General features: G+C 39.8%; 1 protein-coding gene across 5 annotated transcripts in view; it reads left to right on the top strand.

Moving 5' to 3' along the window:
- Window positions 1-23,471, top strand: part of PCCA (propionyl-CoA carboxylase subunit alpha) — a 417,781-nt gene that overhangs the window by 163,232 nt on the left and 231,078 nt on the right. For all 5 annotated transcript variants that reach the window (XM_061435312.1, XM_061435309.1, XM_061435310.1 and 2 more), the window contains one exon: window positions 12,091-12,127. In XM_061435312.1, coding sequence (XP_061291296.1) covers window positions 12,091-12,127 — 37 coding nt within the window. The remainder of the gene's footprint in view (window positions 1-12,090; window positions 12,128-23,471) is intronic.

Raw genomic sequence — 23,471 nt, forward strand, 5'->3', positions numbered from 1 at the left:
CCAAAAGCTTTTGAAAGAATCTATTGTAATTCTAAATTATGCTTGGTGAAATCATGCCATGTAGAAAGATAAGAACCAGAGTTTGAGTTACAGATTTCATTTGTTTGAGGAGAAGTACAGTACTCACAGCACAGGCAGCCTGAGGCAAACCTTCTGTGAACATCTTATACTGGCTCATCAAATTGTGGTTGGCCATCTCGAATCAGAGACCTGGCTGTGTGCAGGGCCTTGGTGGTTGAGCATTTGGAAGGGAGATCTACCAGCCCCAGACTCCCAGGGACAAAAAACAGAGGAACGTCCTCAAGATTTTCATATGGGTTTCAATGCAGATTTTATCCTGTTTGAACACCCTTGAAACCTTCTGAACTCACTGGCTCCTGGAGCCTGCATGAAGGTGAATTTCTAGGTCCCATGATCATCTGCTTCCCAGTGAACTTGGTCTTATGGACTTTGAACAACAAAAAAAATGTTGATTCTTTTGGAGCTCTCCTCTATGTGAAAGTTTTCTTCATATTGTGGTTGGGGAGATCCCTGCGATGGCCCCCCACTTCAAAAACTGCAGTTTTTGAAGCTAGGATCTGGAACTGTGGCTTTTAGCAGGCCTTGAACTGATCCCAGTGAAACCTCCAGAATTGCCTCAAAATGCTAGTGCCCTTTACTGTAGTAGGTGCTATTAATCATAAGCTTGGTTTTGCTTCATCAACGGGTGTTCTTGGTTTTCTTTTCAGGGAGGCATCATTCGACAAACTGTATATGAATTTCCAACCTCTGTTCATTTGAAAAATAGGGAAAAGTAGAAAGTTGAGGAAAAGAAATCCACTGTTTTTCACTATTGTCTCCTTGTATGCCTTAGGTGATTTTTAAGATCCTCTTAATACTCTTAAATAATGATGGATTTTCATTGCCTGTGTAAGTTTGACTGTGGTGTACAGTTCCCAACACTGCTTGTCTGAATGAATTTGTTAAGCTGCAATCTGTAGGATATAGTTTTCAGATAAATATTTAAAAAATAATTTTATGGAATGCCTTTTTGTTTTTCAGATAAATTTTAACAGTAGTTTTATTTCTAGTTTGCTTGTAATTATTTCTGATATAAGAAGCAATACATTTTTTCTTTTAAATTTGATTATTTTAGAATCCCGTAGTAACTCCACTTTACTTCGAAACTGCACTACTTTTCACATTGTGTAGTTTAGATTTGTTAGGTAAGAGATTGTTTTTGATGGTGTCTATGCAGACAGAGAGTTGCTGATGCAGATAAAAAGTGTAAATTTTTGGAATACCTTGTAGTTTTAGCAGCTGCATTAAGCAGTACTCTTGCATTGGAAGACTGTATGTGCTAATTATAGATAATTCCATCTTTTTAAAATCCATTGTTTCTTCTCCCCATTGATCTGTGGTATTTTTAAGGCAGTTCTTTTTCTTGGCAACTATACTCTACCTTTTTCCCTTCCAAGTGCTTGAGTGGATTCATGTGGTTTCAGTTTGTTATATCTCTCTTTAAAACATTTGTTCCTTTTCTATTCAAATAATTGAATCTTATTTGGAGGTTCCATGGAGATGGTTTACCACATTCTTTTAAACCATTGTGTGTTGTACGTAAGGAGTCTTCTGGAATGATTTCCTTTTGTCTTGTTCTTGAGACTGGAAGAAGCACAAGCTGGAATCAAGATTGCTGGGAGAAATATCAATAACCTCAGATATGCAGATGACACCACCCTTATGGCAGAAAGTGAAGAGGAACTAAAGAGTCTCTTGATGAAAGTGAAAGATGAGAGTGAAAAAGTTGGCTTAAAGCTCAACATTCAGAAAACGAAGATCATGGCATCCGGTCCCATCACTTGGTGGGAAATAAATGAGGAAACAGTGGAAACAGTGTCAGACTTTATTTTTCTGGGCTCCGAAATCACTGCAGATGGTGACTGTAACCACGAAATTAAAAGACGCTTACTCCTTGGAAGGAAAGTTATGACCAACCTAGATAGCATATTCAAAAGCAGAGACATTACTTTGCCAACAAAGGTCCGTCTAGTCAAGGCTATGGTTTTTCCTGTGGTGATGTATGGATGTGAGAGTTGGACAGTGAACTAAGCTGAGCGCTGAAGAATTGATGCTTTTGAAGTGTGGTGTTGGAGAAGACTCTTGGGAGTCCATTGGACTGCAAGGAGATCCAACCAGTCCATTCTGAAGGAGATCAGCCCTGGGATTTCTTTGGAAGGAATGATGCTAAAGCTGAAACTCCAATACTTTGGCCACCTCATGTGAAGAATTGACTCATTGGAAAAGACTCTGATGCTGGGAGGGATTGGGGGCCAGAGGAGAAGGGGACGACAGAGGATGAGATGGCTGGATGGCATCACTGACTCGATGGACGTGAGTTTGAGTGAACTCCGGGAGTTGGTGATGGACAGGGAGGCCTGGCGTGCTGCAATTCATGGGGTCGCAAAGAGTCGGACAGGACTGAGCGACTGAACTGAACTGATTTTGATTTGTGATGTGGAAAATGGATTAGAGCAGTGCAAAGCTTGAGTTTGGTGGGCCAATTAGAATACATTTCCTTTAATCTAGACAAGAAATGATGGGGGCCTAAAATAAGGTGTTAGAATGGAGCCAAGTTGACAGTGTGGGGAAACACTGGAGGTTGAAGATTTCATGATCCCTTAGATGTCAGGGGTGAAGCAGAGGGAAGAATCACCAGTCGTTAAATTGCTTTGTTTGGTTCTAATACCTACCTTTTTCCTGGGATATTTATTAAACTTATTTGAGTTTCTGTTGCTCTGTAAGAGAGAACAGTAATATTTGCATCTCAAAGTTATGGTAAGGTAGTTGAATGAGGTTTATACTGTAGGTTCACAGTAGTGATTATTTTTATCACCTCATTAGCCAGATTTTCAGCACTGCACTTTTGCTTTAGTAGAAAGAGCCAAATAATAAGTACAAAAAACTGGTGTGAAGGGAATCATTAAAAAAACGAAAAAAGAAAAGCTCTTTCCTAGTAATCAAAAAGTATACTGTTAGACATCAGTATCCTTTTTCCCTGCTAAACCAAGAGTAACTTTCCTGATGATGCTACAGAGGCTTTATATTTTCGGGAAAAAAAATTTATTCAACCATGTTTATTACACAGCTTTATAATTAGAGAAATGTGTGCTAAAATTTAGATTTGCAAATAAATTAAGCAGAAAGAGTCTTCTGTTTGACTCGGAGTTATCTGGAAAACACATCATCAGTGGGAGCCTATTTCTTGAACCCAGGATTGCTGGAAGTTCTGCTTTATTTTTGTATATGACTTGAGGGTCTATTAAGCTCCAGGAGTTGGTGATGGACAGGGAAGCCTGGTGTGCTGCAGTCCGTGAGGTCACAAAGAGTTGGACATGACTGAGCGACTGAACTGAGCTGAGGGTGTATAGCTTTTTGTACACAGATAGAACATTTCCCCATGATGTCTTGAAGCAGTAATTTTTTTTTTTCTTCAAAAGCAGTGAAGGTTTTGTTAAAAAACCAGCTGATGTAAGTAAACTCCCAAATAGCTTCCCATACGGACAAGTAGCAGGACTTGGGTCCAGTGAGCCCAGAATTTGGGGTTGGTAAGTAGACTATCTGTGGTGAGAGAGGCAGGAGAGGTGTGGTCTGAATCGCAGGTGGTGGAGGTGGTATTTGACACCAACATCACTAGGAAAAAATGGGATGTTCGGTGTCGGGGAGGACTATTTGAATCTGTCTTTGTTACAGATTTTCCTTTCCTTCTCCACCCAAGACAAGCCCCGCTCACCCACTAGGAAGAATACACAGATCAGCTGATCCACGCAAGTGTGCTGGAGGTTGCCCTAGACACATTTTTTGTGGTGTTGTAGCACCAGAATCCCAGGGATGGGGGAGCCTAGTGGGCTGCCGTCTATGGGGTCGCACAGAGACACGACTGAAGCGACTTAGCAGCAGCAGCAGCAGCAGCAGCACCAGTATTAGTTCTGTATTCTGTATCATGCAGTTTCAGAGTGAGTGATGATCCCAGGATAGAACACCCAGGGCCAAGCAGGAGAGAAGCACACTTGATAGTTGGGGGTGCGGGCTGCCCATTTTATCAGGTTGCCAACCCTGAGTGCTTGCTTGCTTCTTGCCAGACTCTGTTCTAGTATGTTTCATCTGTTACTGATTTCATCTTCTTAATAACCCCTGTGAGATACTGTGTCCATCTTACAGATGAGAAAACCTGATCCAGAGAGGCATACTGGTAGGTAGCACATACACTGTCAGTGAGTCCTCATCGGAGCCCATGCCTTTTGGCCCCAGCACCTTTGCTCTTAGCTGCTGGGCCTCACTGCCTCACAGGTGGGTGCTGTAGACCATTAACAGGTGCACTGTGGTTAGCTGCTCAGTTGCGTCTGGACTGTGGCCTGCCAGGCTTCTTTGTCCATGGGATTCTCCCCTGGAGTGGGTTGCAATGCCCTCATCCAGGGAATCTTCCCAATCCAGGGATCGAACCCAGGTCTCCTGCATTGCAGGCGGATTCTTTACTGTGTGAGCCACCAGGGAAGCCCAAGAATGCTGGAGTGGGTAGCCTATCCCCTCTCTAGGGAATTTTTCCTATCCAGTAATCAAACTGGGGTCTCCTGCATTGCAGGCAGATTCTTTACCAGCTGAGCTACCAGGGAAACCCAGCAGGTATATTAGGCTTGCAGAAAAGGCAGCCAGTTTTTTTTTTTTTTTTAGCTTCTTTTTACATGTTTGTGATCTACTTACTTGGGGCTTCCCTGGTGGCTCAGTCGATGAAGTGTCTGCCTGCAGTGCAGGAGACCTGGGTTTGATCTCTGGGTCAGGAAGATCCCCAGGAGAAGGAAATGGTAACCCACTCCAGTACTCTTGCTTGGAAAATTCCATGGATGAAAGAGTCTGTTAGGCTATAGTCCATGGAGTCATAAAGAGTCGAACACAACTGAGCAATTTCACTTTCACTTACTTGGTTATAGCAATATCACCTACCCTTCCCACCATATTCTCTGTAAAACAGAATTTTCACTGTTTTACTCTTGGGTTGGATGATAAAGCTCTCTTAATGCAAGTTGTACTGAAATAGAGGAGTAAAAGAAATGGTTACTGGTTCTGTTGGCTTCTTTCCTCTATCTCCATTTCTTGAACTGCTGCTTTAGAATTTATAGCTTAATGCTTTCCTCCACTGCTTCCCTCATCAGTATTTCCATGCGTTAAATAACTTTAGAAACTGAGTTTAGTTCAAGGCAGATTGGCATTACAGAATGAATGACAGGAATTTTTATTGCTTGAGGAAGAGAATCAAATGATGTCATTGGATTATTTCTCCTACCTCTTGAGTTGAAATCATCAGGTTTATTCACTCAGTTCAGTTCAGTCGCTCACTCGTGTCTGACTCTTTGCGACCCCATGAATTGCAGCACGCCAGGCCTCCCTGTCCATCACCAACTCCCGGAGTTCACTCAGACTCACGTCCATCGAGTCAGTGATGCCATCCAGCCATCTCATCCTCTGTCGTCCCCTTCTCCTCCGGCCCCCAATCCCTCCCAGCATCAGAGTCTTTTCCAGTGAGTCAACTGTTCGCATGAGGTGGCCAAAGTACTGGAGTTTCAGCCTCAGCATCATTCCTTCCAAAGAAATCCCAGGGCTGATCTCCTTCAGAATGGACTGGTTGGATCTCCTTGCAGTCCAAGGGACTCTCAAGAGTCTTCTCCAACACCACAGTTCAAAAGCATCCATTCTTCGGTGCTCAGCCTTCTTCACAGTCCAACTCTCACATCCATACATGACCACAGGAAAAACCATAGCCTTGACTAGATGGACCTTTGTTGGCAAACTGTGACCCTTCATTTTGAAAGCTAACTACCACATAAGGTTTGACTTTTTAAAAAAATTAATGAAATGTTTATTTAAAAATCCTTATGTGGGTAGCATTATATATTTCTTTTTAACAGCAGTTTTTTTTTTTTTTTGAAAACATAAGTTTCAAAACTTGAAATTGTGTGATGCAGTGAGAAAAGTGCTTGACTGAGAGAGAATTAAGACATGAAGGTGAATACCTGGAGTTGGTTTTGCCTAGTGTTGACAATATTTCATCAAAATGTTATGGCAGAACCCGAGCCTGTCTGGCTCTTGAGCCCCTGCTCCAGATTAATGCAGAGCACCCCCTTTCTGTGTGTCACTTAGATATGGGAATTTGGACAAGCCTCTCCGTCTCCTGGGATACAGGTTCACCCCCTTCTAACATCGATGCTCCTGAGATGAGAAGTGCTGTTGGCACTGGAGTCATCATTCAGGAGATTGTCTTGTCACAACAGACTGATTTCTTTGGAGGCTGATGGATGGTTGTTTATTCATTCAACAAGTAATGTGTTGATTTGCTAAGCTCTGGGGATTCAGCAGAGAGAGCGAGTGAGCTAGTCAGGTCGCTCCTGGAGATGAAGTGTGGCAGGGGCTGTCCTAATGGAGGGGCAGGGTGTAATGTGATCACAGGGCAGTGATGCCTAACCTGGCATAGGACTGGAAAGGGTTTCTAAAGAGAGTGATGTCTGCATGAAGCTCGAAGCAAGCACCCCTCCCTTTAAGAGAAAATGGTCATTTGTCTCTCACCTAGACTGCCACTTCCCGGCTGGACTCCACAGATCCCGTTCCCCTCTCTCTAAAGAATTTGTTTGTTCCTTCATTCCTTCTTTCACTCAACAGCTGTTTCTTGCATGTGCCAGGCATTGTTCTAGGCACTGAAAATATATCGCTGAGCCAGCAAGACAGACATTTCTGCTCTTCTGGAGCTTACATTTTAATGGGATCAGGGGCTACGCAGGGTAAGACAATACAGAAATAATAAGTAAATTCTATGCTAAAAGTCTGCCAAAGGCTGCCAAAGCAAGTCCCCTCATTTCCTTGCTCTTAAGCTGGAGTTGATGCTTTTTCATGAGGCCTTGCCTCACTGTGCAGTGGGCTGACGCTCAGGCCCCAGTCTCCCTGACTGTGTTCCACCATGATTTCATTTCCTAGGTCTCTTTTCAAAGTCACTGCGTCTGAGAGGCCTCCTGAGACCGTTTTTGAGTTCGAGATCCCCTGCTGTCACGTGCCCTCTTCACTTCCGCAGCATGCCTCTCGGTGCTGGTTTCTTAGCTGCTGTGCAGTCATGGTTAAGATCTGTCTTTTCTTCTAGGCTATAGATTGCACGAGGACTGGGGTGTAATGTTGTAATTTTTTGCTTACGGAGGAGCTTTTCTCGTTCTGTCCTGTGCCTTCAGGGCCTAGTGTGGGCCATACAGTACTATGATTTGGTTTGGTGAAGGTGGTGAAGGAGAATAGAGTTTCTGGCTGAGCCAGGTTGGCTGAGGAAAGGCTGGAGGGAGTGCGTGGCGTTGGGATAGAGAGAGACTAGGATGGACTGGTGGCTCAGAATGACAGGAACAGGTATGGAAACGGGAGTGAAGGAGCTGAAATTTGGTTCTGAGGCAGTGAGAAGTCATGAAAATGTGAAGCAGATATTGGGAATATACTGTATTTTGCGGGGCTTGCCTGGTGGCTCAGCAGTAAAGAACTCACCTGCCCGTGCAGGAGACCGAGATTCAGTCGCTGGGTTGGGAAGATCCCCTGGAGAAGGAAATGGCAACCCACTCCAGTATCCTTGCCTGGGAGAAATCCCATGGACAGAGGAGCCTGGTAGACTGTCCGTGGGGTCGCATGAGTTGGACATGATTGAACAACTAAATCACCACCATCACTGTATTTAGTTAACAGTTAGTGCTCTGGAAATCACTAGTTAGATGATTGGAATAACACCTTCAAGTGTGGCAGATAGGCTTTCTAAAAAGGACTTATTTTATTTATGGCCCTGCTGGATCTTTGTTACTATGCATGGGGCTTTCTCTAGTTCCAGCGAGCGGGGGCTGCTCTTCGTCGTGGTGCTTGGGCTTCTCACTGCAGTGGCTTTTCTTGGTGCGGCTCCCAGGCTCTAGAGCTCTGGCTCTGTAGTTGTGGCGCACAGACTTAGGTGTCCCCTGGCTTGTGAGCTCTTCCCGGACCAGGGATCGAACCTGTGTCCCCTGTATTGGCAGGTAGATTCTTTACCATTGAGCCATCAGGGAAGCCTTGATTTAATTTTTGAATTATGAACGTAGTGTGAAATTTTTATCTTTATGTTTTTTTTTAAAGTTCAATGTGAAACTAAGGGTATGCAATGAGAAGTAAAATTTCCCCCTTTCCCCCAGCTCTCAATCCTATTTTTGAGCAGTTACTCAAGCTGAGTTTTTTAATATGTCTATACGTAGGTTTTTCTAAGCGCTGATGTATGTTTTTCTATCTTAATGTAGATGAGGTCTGTGTACTCTCCTCTAACTTTCCCTTCCTCCCACAGTGTATATTGTAGTTGGCGTCTCTTTAGTGTGTGAGAGTTATCTTCTTGAAACCTAAATCTGAACCGTCTTTCTCCTGCCTGGTGCCAAGGCATTTGAACCGGGACCGAATCCCATAAGGTCCTGTCAGAGCAGAGCACAGCTGCTACCTGTATTGATGCTTCCTCCTGCCCTTTTCTGCCATGTCCTTACTGTGCCTCTGCACCAGCTTTCTAGACTAGGGTTTTCACGCATGTTGTTCCTTTTGTCTAGAATTCTTTCTTTTGAATCTTCCCGTGGTGGCTAACTGCCGTTCCCTTTGGGTTTCAGTTTAAATTTTACTTTGGAAGTCCCCTGTCTGAGCGATCTTTCTAAAGTGGGTTCTCCCTCTTACTGGCTCCCTCTGTACCATTGGTTTCCATGGAACATTTATTTCAAGTCTCATTGGATTTGTTTACTCTCTTTTCTGTTTCACTTATTTGGCTGTATGTTCCTTGAGGGCAAAATCTATTTCATGTGGTATTTCCCTGTAAATATTTTCCTAATTAATGCACAAATGGATGAATAAGAACAGATGGAGCAATCTCATTTTTTTAAAAGGCTGTGTAGTATTCCATGTTGATATGTGTACCATTTATGGTACCAGTTTACCAGTTTCCTTAGTTAAGGCCTTTTAAGTTTTTTTTTTTTTTTCTCTTCTGATTTTCTTTCCTTACCAAACCACCACCAACCAAGTGAAAATAATAAATGTCTTTATATATGTCTCTTCGTGCGTGCATGTGACTATATCTGTAGAATAACTTCTCCAAAATGAAATTTCTGGGTCGAAAGATGTATGCCCTCAAACTTTTGATAGATACTGACTGTTTCTTTTTAAAAAGATTATACCCAATAGGGAGAGTAGTGCTAGTTCTCCTTCAGGTCACTGCTCTTGGCTCTTCGCAGATGCTGGTGGATGAAAAGTACTGTCTGGTAATTATGATTAAAGTTGAACATATTTTATATGTTACCCTTTTAAATTTCATTTAATGTAAACTTCTTATTTCATCCTTTGCTCATTTTTTCCTGATGACTGTTGGTCTTTTTCTTGTTGGTTTAATTCTTTTTACTAAGAATTGTTTTTCTACCTCTAGCCCTGTAGGGGCTTCCCTGGTGGCTCAGATGGTAAAGAATCTGCCTGCAATGCAGGAGACCTTGGTTCAATCCCTGGGTTGGGAAGATCCCTGGAGAAGGAAATGGCAACCCACTCCAGTATTCTTGCCTAGAGAATCTCATGGACAGAGGAGCCTGGCGGACTACAGTCCATGGGGGTCGCAAAGAGTCAGACACGACTGAGTGACTTACCAACTTCCCTCACTTTCAGCCCTACAAGGAAGTTACACTGTGGGATGTGTCAGTGCCATTGAATTTTGAGCTATATCGGGCTTTTTATCCCTTTAAAAGTAGTTTTATAAATATATGTGCTGAAGGAACATATTGGAACCAGGTATACTTAATAGTTTATTATTGAAACTGGTAATAGAGGTTTTTAGTGTCTAGTACATAATATGTTCTTAACAAAATAATTCTGCAATGAATTATTGACAAGTGAAAAGCTAGTTTTAAAGACTATTGATTTTACTTGGAAGGTCATTTAGTGAATTTGCTTTTCGTAGTAGGAAAACTTAAGCATTACCGATTAGTTAAGACACAAGATTATTTTGTGGTGGTTTATACAAGAGTTGGATTTGTAACAGCTGAAGAATTTTTAGAAGTTTTGCTTTGTGTAAATGATACCTCTCTCTGTACACAGTCCATCCCTAATATTTATATATAAATGCATGTTAAAATATTACTAATGAGCTAATATTTGCCTGTTAGTTCTCTCAAGGTAATGAACCTTTTAGATAGCAGGGTTTATTTTTTTCTTTGAATATCTTTTGCAAATATACTATTACTCATTTGAAAGAAAAGACATGTTAAAAGTTTCCTTCTAGACTTCTTATAATCCAGTCTCCATCAGCCAGTACTGTTCCTGTATTTTGTTCGTGAGGCACTAATTGTCTGCATTTGGCAGGTTTAACACTTCCTGACAGAGAGGCTATTAAGGGGAAGTATTCTCCAATAACTGTCAGTGGCTTGAACAAAGAACCTTCAAACTCAATGTGTGGAAACCACTAACATTCTTAAATGACCCTTTTCATGGAATTTTATCCCTTTAAGCTAAAATTTGGAGAATGTAGGGTCAGCGAAAACAGCAAGGTGTAATAAAGCAGTAAACCTTGATTTTTTTTTTTTTTTTTGCAGGGAGGGGATAGAATGGGAAGTATAGATTTATCTCTGACTTGAAAACAATTGTTATTTGGAAAATCTCATTAGCAGATGTGACTGCTTGGAGTTAAAAAAAAAAAAAGACTTAAAACTGATGTCGCTTTCAGGACCGCTTTGAACTTAACAAGCACCTATTTGGGGAGCAGACTGGCTAATGAAAGGAAATTAAATTTTTCTGACAACTTCCCCTGCCAGCCTCCTTATTCAGGGGATGTTATTAGGTACTGAAGACTTTTAAGGAAGATTTTTTTTTTTTTTTTATTAGACATGAATGAACCAGTTATAAACATCCCCCGCCCCCCATTTTGAGGGAGGATTCTGACACGGTTACTCTACATTTTTAAAGTATTAACGTAAAAGCTTAAAAAAAAAAATACCAGCGTTTACTTTGATAGTTTAATGTTATTTTCCAAAAATTCAGGCTTTCTTACCAGCCAGTGGTTTCAAAACATTATTGTCATTCCTTGTGATAGTTTATGTCATCAAGTTATTTAAAAAGTTAAATTTATTAGGATTTACTTGAATTTAACATCTTTTCAGCTTTTCTTTGCTGTTTATGGGGGAAGTGTATCGGGAATGTCCTATGTTGGGCGTGTTAGGTGAGAGTCACTGATCAATGAAATAGTTTAGATTCAAGGCAAATTTCTGTGCATTCAATAGCATTGGTCGCTATTCACCAATGAATAATCCTTGCTTTCATAAACGCTTACCTTGTACTGTTTTATTTGTTACTGAAATAAAGCTGACTCACAGTGTTACTGTGTGCTGTTTTAGAATACATTTCCTTTCCTTGGCTTTTGGGAAGATCCCCCCCTACTAGATAGTTCATGGAATTTAAAATTTTTAATTTCTGTTGACAAGGTGCAACTGGTAAAGATAAAATTATGTACCCAAAAAAAGGACACAAAAAAAGTAATGGAGATTACTAAAGGAATTTTTTTGAGGGGAACAATTGGCAATTCCTATAGATACTGGAAATTTAGTTACTTTATTTCTGGAAAATCTGTCGAGCTCCTCCCAAACAATAGAGAATCAACTCCCCCTGCTGACAGAATCAAGGAAAACATGACGTGTAAATATCAGAGACAAATGAGCTAGCTGTGGACAAGCTTTAATGGTCTGATTTATGATTCAGTATTGATTGTAAACATCTAAATTCTGCCCTTAAATTCCAGCCACTGCACCAAATCATTTGACATTTCTGGTAGTGCTTCCTGCCAGCTCATTTCCAACTGCTTTGAGTTTCTTAATATAATAATGATGAGGTAGAATTTACATTCCACTTATGGTATTAATTTTACATTTCTCTGACTGAAAAGAGTTAGAAGGTTGTAAAATTGAACATTAAATGAATCGGAGGAGACAGTAGTGCAATATATGACTGCCCTAAAGACATTGTGCAATGGCTGATGGGATTAATGTTGAGTCTCATTTCCTGCTTTTTCAGGATGCAGATGAAGCTGTCAGAATTGCAAGGGAAATTGGTAAGTTCTTAAATTAACTTTGGTTGAGTTTCTGTGTCTTTCAGCAGATACGGTTGAGTGAACACGTAATACCTAATTCCCAGAGAGCAAATAGTACTTTAATAGTTTCAGGATTCTGATGAGTTGTTCCTCTGGAAGAATTTATCAGCAGCATCACCATATTCTATTATTAATGTGAACTTTAAAGAGTTAGTTTGACCTTCATGATAGTTCTTTTGTAAGATGAAGTCACTGGCTAATTAAAAGAAGAAATTGTCTTAATCGTTCTTGAGACTGGATGGAATGTAAGTTTATACATATGTAGTAGACCACAAGTTACTTAAGGGCACTCATGATTAAAATGAGGATTTCCTCTTTGACAAGGCTCTTCAAGTTTTTACTTTTTCTTAAGATGTTAAATATCAACTTTATAATCTTGCTAGGAAAGAGAAAATAGAATGTGAGAGATTAGAACAGAATATTCTATATTGGAATAAAAGGTAAGCTGAAGAACATTTTAATGACTGTTTACTTGCCTGTTTTATGTATAATTGCACTGGGCCAGTGCTTCCTGACTTTTTATTTTCAAAAATATCCCTGGCACTCTTGACAACTAGTGTATTTTTAGTGCCTGGTAATTAAGAAAATGCAAGGGCCTACCGTTACCATGGATTAGTATTGCTGTTGAATAACTGTGGTGTTGTATTAATCAGTTCGTATTTGTTTACATTTGATAGAAATTTGTTGGAATATGAGAGAGATTAGATAACGTTTGCTAGCTGGGCATTCCCAGCATCTCAGCATTCCTGAGCTGATAGAGCCAAACTTTTCAGCACCCCACATTAACATTTCTTTAGTCCTGTTTTCTCACTAGATTGATTGTTTAGAGTTATTTTATTCATTGATTTGGCTGATTTGACTGATACAGGTCCTGGGGTTGAGACCAGACCCCAGAAAATCTTATTTTATCTGACTGTAACAGCTCTTCATTTAATCATTTCTCCAGGCTCATCAAAAAGCATTTCAGTACTTCACAGGAAGATTTGCTAGATTCTGAATAAGTTGAACTACATGGGCCTATTTTGGGGTTTATGCCTTTAAGAAAATCAACAGTTTCTCTCTGTGGTTTGAAATCACTGGCATTCCTAAGAGGCTGTCACCTATCTGCTGGCTTTTGCAGACACCCTCCTAAAATAATTTTATTTCGTTGTGTACTTCTAAATGTCAAAAATCATCTTTCTAGTTCTCGTTTAGGTATTATTATTATCTATGTAATAGGATGTAATAGTAATATCACAGTAGTATCTACACAAAAAGAGCAGAATATTTGGAGGAATTTTTGAGAAATACAAAGAGATTAGGATAAAATCTTGAATTACACTGATTTGTCACAATTTAAATTGTGAATCTTCAGCTCTTGAAAATGTCCTTTGTGTAAATGACAGATTGCTTAGCTTGCTGTTTCATGTTTTGTCTTCCACTTAATTAAAAAAAAAAAAAAACCTGTAGCCTTTAAAATAACCAGTTAATCACAATGGGACTCTGACCAGTTCTCATCACTTGGCTTTCTTCCTTTAATATTTTAATGCTGTGCTTAACCGCACTGCCCCCCCCCCACTTCAGTTTTATACTTACTGAGGTTATTTTCAATTTGAGGCTCTTTTCTTAATATCTGGGAACATCCTTTATGGGCCTTCCTCTTTCCTATCTTTCCTCTAATTCTTCCTCACTTGCTTCTTCTCATTTGTGAAATGAATGATTGCCATCATGGCTATTAAATATAAGGGTGCTAGTGTTTTGCTTATGCTGAAAGAAAGGGAAGCCATAAAATTTGAGGTGAAATAAAACATAATAAAGAACAGGGCAGGGTCATCAACTTTATAAAGCTTTTGGAATTCCCCTGAAAACCCCTTCTGAATCACTCCGAAACCTCCCATAAAACCTTTTCCCTCAAGTGCCAGCTTCTAAAATAAGTGAAATTACATGCTATTAAAGTTTCTGGGTTTTCTGTACTGTTTGGCGATTCATCACTTTTATACTAATTTTATTGAGATATATCACATTTTAACTACATTTTGAGTTCAGTCACTTCTCGTGAGTTTGTCTAAGAGTTAAACTGAACATTGATTCCCTGGTAAAATATGTTCCCTTTTCTGAACAACTGAAATGTAATCATGCCTCTCACACCTACCCATTTGTAGGTTGTGGATGGTCATAACTATTCATAGATTCCTCTGTTTTACTGTCTTTCTGGGTTATGTGGTGAAAATGAAATTGATCTTTTCTGTGGTTTCCTTCTCTCTCACATCTGTGCTTCTTTTCTTTTCTTCTGTGCTGCCCAAGGAGGAAACTACTGGCTGGAGCATTGATGAATTAGGTGTCTTTTGCATAATAGTAGCTCTTGTTTATGGAGCATTTTTTCCCCAGTAGCAGGCAGTTTTGTGAATGTTATTTCTAATGCTAATTCTCCTCTTAATTATTTTCATTTACATTTAAGAAACAAAGGATTAGAAATGGTAAGTAATTTGCTCAAGGTCACAGAGCTACTGAGTGGTGGGTGCTTCAAATTTAGGTTCATTTAGCTCCGGGGACCATGTATTTTTCAAGATACTTTGGTAAAACTAATAGGATTAGAGGATGCGGGCTAAAATTTGAGTTGCCATTTTGTGTCAAATAGCACAAGGCATGTTATATGTGGAATTTAAGAGTCAGATAGGCTCTTACCATTGTCAGGGTGAGAGACAGTTAAGACTTAATATGTTACTTTTGTATACTTTTTTTTTTGGTCTTCCTTGTCTCCCTCATCCTCACTCCTGATATTTTCCCTTTGACCTCTCTAAGTTGAAGATACAAGACCTATTGATCCCGAGTTTATCTTTAACCCTAGAGATAGACAACAGCAATCAGTGAGCTTGATTTGCATTACAGTTTGATCTGGATCAAAGGTCCTTAATACAATCAGGCCAAAATTGATTCTTGAAAGAAAAAGAAATTGTAAATTTCAACTCTGTCTTTAACGACTTCCAGATTATTCTAATTCCTTTTTTTGGCCTGTCTTTCCCACAGTTACAAATCATACCCAATTTAAGTGAAAATTTTTTGGTCCTCAAGTCATCATACTCCAGACCTGCTTCTCACCAGGGTTTCTACATCTGATATTTCACTCCACATACTCAGTGGCTAACGCTAAATCCCGAGATCTATCGTGGTGCCCTTTCCCTGTCATCCTCTTGTCACGCTACCGATAGATACGGTCACTTCTTCATTCAAAATATTTCCCATATTCACTGCTCACTGTCTTGACTACCAACACTCTCCTCCAGATTACCATTATTCTGGAAGGGACTATGATAATAGTTTCTCTACTTCTTAAACCCTTTGAAGCCATTCTTCACATAGCAGTCGGTGTGATATTTTAAAACTCTAAATAATAAGGAAATAATAAGGACTCACCCCATCTCATTCCACTCAGTCAGTTCCTGCTTTAAACCCATTAATGTCTTTCCATTGCACTTAGATAAAATGAAAATTCCTTATTGGGACTACAAACCCAGAATGATTTGACATCTGCCTTTCTCTCCAATCCCATTTTATACCACTCCCTTCCTTGCCTACCATACTTTAGTCACTAGCTTTCTTGAACACATCAAACTTAGAATAAGTTTTTGGGGATAGAGTGGGAAGTCTAGAACACTCTTGCTGATATCTTTCATATCTTGGCTTAAGTGTCATGTATTCAAGAGAAGACACTCTGACATTTCTAGTCAGTCATTCTGTTTTATAACCGTATTCTAAATCTCTGTAAAGTACTCATGACTTTTGGATATTTTTCTTGCTTCTTAATTTTTTCCTGGTGTATTATTTTGAAAATTTTCAATCAGACAATATTTTAAAAGAATTTTACAGTGTATTCCCATAGGTGCTATGCTGTGCTCACCTGTGTCCGACTCTTTGCGACCCCATGGACTGTAGCCTGCCAAGCTCCTCTGTCCAAGGGGATTCTCCAGGCAAGAATGCTGGAGTGGGTTGCAATGCCCTTCTCCAGATCTTCCCAACCCAGGGATCAAACCTGGGTCTCCCGCATTACAGGCAGATTCTTTACTGTGTGAGCCACAGCAGGAAAGCCCAAGAATACTGGAGAGGGTAGCCTATCCCTTCTCTAGGGTAACTTTCTGACCTAGGAATTGAAACAGGGTCTGCTGCATTGCAGGCAGATTCTTTATCAACTGAGCTACCAGGGAAGCCCCGTGTACTTATATTCCCAACACCAAAACTCCATTATTAATCTTTTGCTAAATTGGCTTTATTGCTTATTTGTTTAACTATTTAAATTTTGGTGTATTTCATAGTACATTGCAAATACCAGTATGCATCCTGCTAAATACTTGAATATACATGTCATTAACTTAATTCAGTATTTGTATACAATTTGGTTATTTTAAGGCAAACTTTGTATACAGTTAACGTGAACACATCTGAAGTATGTATTTGTTGATTTTGATATATGCATACCCCAAACACCACCAAGATGTTGAACATTACTGTCATACTCAGTTGACGTTGAACATTCCCTCATACTCAGTGCTTGTCAGTCCTCACTCCCCCCACAACCAGGTTTAGAGACAACCTGTTCTCAATTTTTATACCAAATATTCTGTTCAGTTGCTCAGTCGTGTCCAACTCTTTGCGATCCCATGGACTACAGCATGCCAGGCCTGCCTGTCCATTACCAACTCCTGGAGTTTACTCAAACCCATGTCCATTGAGTCGATGATGCCATCCAACCATCTCATCCTCTGTCGTCCCCTTCTCCTCCCGCCTTCAATCTTTCCCAGCATCAGGGTCTTTTCAAATGAGTCAGTTCTTTGCATCAGGAGGCCAGAGTATTGGAGATTCAACTTCAGCATCAGTCCTTCCAATGAATATTCAGGACTGATTTCCTTTAAGATGGACTGGTTGGATCTCCTTGCAGTCCAAGGGACTCTCAAGAGTCTTCTCCAACACCACAGTTCAAAAACATCAATTCTTCAGTGCTCAGTTTTCTTTAAAGTCCAACTCTCACATCCACATGTGACTACTGGCAAAACCGTAGCCTTGACTAGATGGACCTTTGTTGGCAAAGTAATGTCTCTGTTTTTTTAATATGCTATCTAGGTTGATCATAACTTTTCTTCCAAGGAGCAAGCATCTTTTAATTTCATGGCTGCGGTCACCATCTGCAGTGGTTTTGGAGCCCCAAAATAAAGTCTGTCACTATTTCCACTGTTTCCCCATCTATTTGCCATGAAGTGATGGGACCAGATGCCATGATCTCAGTTTTCTGAATGTTGAGCTTTAAGCCAACTTATCACTCTCCTCTTTCACTTTCATCAAGAGGTTCTTTAGTTCTTCTTCGCTTTCTGCCATAAGGGTGGTATCATCTGCATGTCTGAGGTTATTGATATTTCTCCAGGCAATCCTGATTGCAGCTTGTGCTTCCTCCAGCCGAACATTTCTCATCATGTACTCTGCATATAAGTTAAATAAGCAGGGTGACAATATATAGCCTTGACGTACTCCTTTCCTGATTTGAAATCAGTCTGTTGTTCCATGTCCAGTTCTAACTGTTGCTTCCTGATCGCATACAGATTTCTCAGTAGGCAGGTCAGGTGGTCTGGTATTCCCATCTCTTTAAGAATTTTCCATAGTGTGGTGATCCACACTGTCAAAGGTTTTGGCATAGTGAATACAGCAGAAGTAGATGTTTTTCTGGAATTCTCTTTGCTTTTTATATGATCCAACGGATGTTGGCAATTTGATCTCTGGTTCCTCTGCCTTTCCAGCTTGAACATCTGGAAGTTCACGGTTCACATATTGTTGAAACCTGGCTTGGAGAATTTTGAGCATTACTTTACTAGCTTGTGAGATGAGTGCAGTTGTGCGGTAGTTTGAGCATTCTTTGGAATTGCCTTTCTTTGGGATTGGAATGAAAACTGACCTTTTCCAGTCCTGTGGCCACTGCTGAGTTTTCCAAATTTGCTGATGTATTGAGTGCAGCACTTTCACAGCATCATCTTTTAGGATTTGAAAGAGCTCAACTGGAATTCCATCACCTCCACTAGCTTTGTTTGTAGTAATGTTTCTTAAGGCTGACTTGACTTCACATTCCAGGATGTCTGGCTCTAGGTGAGTGATCACACCATCGTGATTATCTGGGTCATTAAGATCTTTTTTGTATAGTTCTTCTGTGTATCCCCTGGAGAAGGAAATGGTAACCCACTCCAGTATTCTTGCCTGGAGAATCCCATGGACAGAGAAGCCTGGTAGGCTATGGTCCATGGGGTCACAAAGAGTCAGACACGACTGAACGACTTCACTTTCTTTCTTTATGTGTATTCTTGCCACCTCTTAATATCTTCTGCTTCTGTTAGGTCTATACCATTTCTGTCCTTTATTGTGCGCATCTTTGCATGAAATGTTCTCTTGGTATCTCTCATTTTCTTAAATCTCTAGTCTCTCCCATTCTATTGTTTTCCTCTATTTCTTTGCATTGATTGCTGAGGAAGGCTTTCTTATCTCTCCTTGCTATTCTTTGGCACTCTGCATTCAAATGGGTATATCTTTGTTTTTCTCCTTTGCTTTTCACTTCTCTTCTTTTCACAGCTATTTGTAAGGCCTCCTAAGACAGCCATTTTGCTCTTTTGCATTTGTTTTTCTTGGGGATGATCTTGATCCCTGTCTCCTGTATAGTGTCATGAACCTCTGTCCATAGTTCATCAGGCACTCTATCTATCATATCTAATCCCTTGAGTCTATTTGTCACTTCCACTGTATAATTGTAAGGGATTTGATTAAAGTCATATCTGAATGGTCTAGTGGTTTTCCCTACTTTCTTCAATTTAAGTCTGAATTTATCGATAAGGAGTTCATGATCTGAGACACAGTCAGCTCCCTGTCTTGTTTTTGCTGCCTGTATAGAACTTCTCCATCTTTGGCTGCAAAGAATATAATCAGTCTGATTTCTATATTGACCATCTGGTGATGTCCATGTGTAGAGTCTTCTGTTGTGTTGTTGGAAGAGGGTGTTTGCTATGACCAGTGCGTTCTCTTGGCAAAACTCTGTTAGCCTTTGCCCTGCTTCATTCTATACTCCAAGACCAGATTTGCCTGTTATTCCAGGTATTTCTTGATTTTCTCCTTTTGCATTCCAGTCCCCTATAATGAAGAGTACATCTTTTTTGGGTGTTAGTTCTAGAAGGTCTTGTAGGTCTTCATAGAACTGTTCAGCTTCAGCTTCTTCAGCATTACTGGTTGGGGCATAGACTTGGATTACTGTAATATTGAATGGTTTGCGTTGGAAACGAAGAGATCATTCTGTTGTTTTTGAGACTGCATCCAAGTGCTGCATTTCGGACTCTTTTGTTGACCATGATGGCTACTCCATTTCTTCAAAGGGATTCTTGCCCACAGTAGTAGATATAATGGTCATCTGAGTTAAATTCACCCATTCCAGTCCATTTTAATTCGCTGATTCCTAAAATAGTAAATATTAGATTTGTAAAAGTTGGGATAAAATTTAGATAGTATAAAATCCAGCCTTTCAAAGTGTACAGTCCAGTGGTTTTTAGTATATTCACAGAATTAGTGAATCTTCACCACTGAAGAGGAACTAAAGAGCCTCTTGATGAAGGTAAAAGAGGAGAGTGAAAAGCTGGCTTAAAACTCAACGTTCAACAAACTAAAATCAGGCATCTGGTCCCATCATTTCATGGCAAATAGATGGGGAAACAGTAAGAGACTTTATTTTCCTGGGCTCCAAAATCACTGCAGATGGTGAGTGCAGCCATGAAATTAAAAGACGCTTACTCCTTGGAATAAAAGCTGTGACAAACTTAGACAGCCTATTAAATAGCAGAGACATTGCTTTGCCCACAAAGGTCCGTCTAGTCAAAGCTGTGGTTTTCCTGTAGTCGTGTATGGATGTGAGCTCTGGACCGTAAAGAAGGCTGAGCATTGAAGAATTGATGCTTTTGAATTGTGGTGCTGGAGAAGACTCTTGAGAGTCCCTTGGACTGCAAGGAGAAGGAAATCAGTCCTGAATATTCATTGGAAGGACTGATGCTGAAGCTGAAGCTCCAATACTTTGGCCACCTGATATGAAGAGCTGACTCATTAGAGAAGACCCTGAGGCTGGGGGAGATTGAATGCAGGAAGAGAAGGCGATGACCAAGGACAAGATGGTTGGATGGCATCACCGACTTGATGGATATGAGTTTGAGCAAGGACCGAGAGATAATGAAAGACAGGCAGGCCTGACGTGCTTCTGTTCATGGGGTCTCAAAGAGTCAGACACGACTAAGCGAGTGAGCAACACCACCACCTACCACTCTAATGCCAGAACACTTTCAGTACCCACAAAAGAAACTCTGTATTCATTAATGTGTGTGTGTGTGCATGAGGGCATGTGCTCAGTCATGTCCGACTCTTTTTAACCCCATGGACTATAGCCCACCAGGCTCCTCTGTCCATGGGATTCTCTAGGGAAGAATGTTGGAGTGTGTTGGTATTTCCTCCCCAGCTATCCAATAACAGTCACTCCTTATATTCTAGCCCCTGGCAATCACCAATTTGCTTTCTGTTTCAGTGGATTTATCTATTCTGGATATTTCTTATAAATGGAATTATAAAACATATGACCTTCTGTGTTCACTTAGAGTTATATTTTCAAAGTTCCTGGATATGTGTATTGGTACTTCATTCTTTTTATGAGCAAATAATATTCCATCCTGTTCCAGAATACTGGAGTGGGTAGCCGGTCCCTTCTTCAGGGGATCTGGTCAACCCAGGAATCAAACTGGGGTCTCCTGCATTGCAGGTGGATTCGTTACCAGCTAAGCTACCAGGGAAGCCCAAATAGTATTCCATTGTGTGTTTATAGTACATTTTATTTATTTATTTAGCTGCAGATGGACATTTGGTTTGTTTCCATATACTGAGTGTTGCAGATAGTGCTGCTGTGAATATGCATATCTATGGATGTTTGTGTATCTGTTTTCAACTATTTTGGTATATACCTAGTTGTGGAATTGCTGGTTTACGTGGTAATTCTATGGTTAACTTTTTGAGGAACTGCCAATCTGTTTTCCCCAGTGGCTGAATCATCTTACATTCCTACTAGCAGTGTATGAGGTTTCCAATTTCTTTTCATCCTTGCCAGTATTTGTTATTTTCTGTTTTTTTTTTTTTTTAATATTATTGCCATCCTAGTATGTGTGAAATGATATCTCACTGTGGCAGATATTGGCAGAATGGATAAAAAAATCCAACTATATGCTGTCTCTAAGAAACTCACTTTGGATCTAGACACAGAGGTAGATTGAAAGCAAAAGATTAGAAATAGATATCCCATGCAGATAGTAATCAAGAGAACTGGGGTGGCTCTACTAAAATATATTTTGTCTATCAGACAAAATGGACTTTAAGTCTAAAACTGTTGAAAGAGATGAAAGACACTATGTATCGACTGTTATAAACACATATGCACCAAACAGCCAAGACCAAAAATACACGAAGTAAGTATTGACGTGAAAAGGGAAATCGATAGTTATACAGTAATAGTTGGGGACTTTAGTAGTACAATTTAAATAATGAGTAGAAGGTCCAGAGAGAGGATCAGTAAAGAAGTAAAGATTGTAACAGTTTAAACCAATGAAACTTTATAGATATATATAGGACACTCTACCCAATAGTAAAAGTATACACATTTGTCTCAAGTAATTCTCTGTTAAATGGAAGAGTGAATGACTGAGATATAAAGAATTGAGTTGTAAAGAATTTTTGATGGAAAAGAGAAAATAGTATCAAGCTGGAACAGTATCTCATAAAGTTTGTTCTTTTCCCTGCAGAATCCCAGGATTTAGTTTGATATGGAAATACTCTCTTGTCTCTTGTACTCAATTACCTTGATGGGTTGCTCTTCTCTTAAAATAGTGTGGGGTTTTCTCTGCATTAAGTAAATTCTTTCTTTGAAAATGATTGTTTTATGTTCATTTGCTTAGTATTTTATAGTAAAATTGACCATGGGTTAGTTTGTATTTCTAGTTTCTAGTGGCTTACTTGGTAGCCCAGCTGGTAAAGAATCAGCCTGCAATGCAGGAATCCCCAGTTCGATTCCTGGGTCAGCAAGATCTGCTGGAGAAGGGATAGGTTGCCCACTCCTGTATTCTTGGGCTTCCCTGGTGGCTCAGAGAGTAAAGAATCCACCTGCAATGTGGGAGATTTCTAGTACTTAAGACAGTGAACATCACATAAGTATGTATAAAGTGAATGGTTATTCAGTGAATGAATCCAAATAGAGGTGTCTATATAAGTATGGAAATAAGTAGACCCACATTTTAAAGGTTTTTTTTTTTTTCACAGTATTTATAGATCATGATTTGACAATATTTTTTCTCATCCCCCCCCCCCCCTCTTCATCTCCAAATTTGTAATGGAGATATCTGGGAAGAGTAGCAATATTAAGTAAGCCAGGATAAACTCTCAGCTAACAGATAACTAAAAAGAAAAAAAAAGCTAGGATTATTTAAGTAAACTTAGTATGTGATTGTTAATGACTATAGCAAGTCAGTCCATTTTGGCTGTCCTTGGATTCATTAGGCAGGACTAATGGAAGTTTTAAGATTCAAACATAGGAGAGTCTTTTAATGAACCTTCTTGGCATCACACTAACCTATGACGTTCTCTGCAGGTTAGGCTCTCCCATAAATTTCTTCTTGATATTAGTCTTCCTACCACCTTGGCCCCTGTCTCTTAAGTATGTAGCAACTATATTATCTTTTCTTCTCTGCCCTGGCTATTTTTTCCTTTCCTTTGGCTAGTTTTCCTTTTGGCATGGTATAACGTTTAAAAAAGTTGCTCTTGTTTTTTTAATATAGAAGAACAAATTGTTCATGCTACGAGGGATAGAAATACTTAGCTAAGACCTCAAATCTTTTCTTTCTTTCATGCTGCTTAGAAAACTTTTCACATGTTGTATATGACTTTGTGGTTAAAGATATGTCAAGGAAGCATTTGAAAAAATACTGCAATTTGTATCTTTTCCCCAATCTTAACATCCTGTTAATTCATTTTCTAATTTGGTCCTCAGTAGAAGAGATATTTAATATTCATTTATTTAATTAGGAGATTTACTAAGAAATGCCTAAGGAAAAATTATGTTGAAGAAAATAGTGTTAAAGTATTCTCATTCTCATAAAGTATGAAAGAATGAGGTTTTCATTTTGCAGTTTTCATATTATTGAAGTCTTGTGGTCATTTGAGGTTACAATGATAGTCCGTGTTCTGCAGCCCTTCTCTCTTTTCTTCGTCAGTTGGGTCCTTCCGTTTT

This window comes from Bos javanicus, chromosome 12 (assembly GCF_032452875.1).
Source record: "Bos javanicus breed banteng chromosome 12, ARS-OSU_banteng_1.0, whole genome shotgun sequence".
Lineage (NCBI taxonomy): Eukaryota > Metazoa > Chordata > Mammalia > Artiodactyla > Bovidae > Bos > Bos javanicus.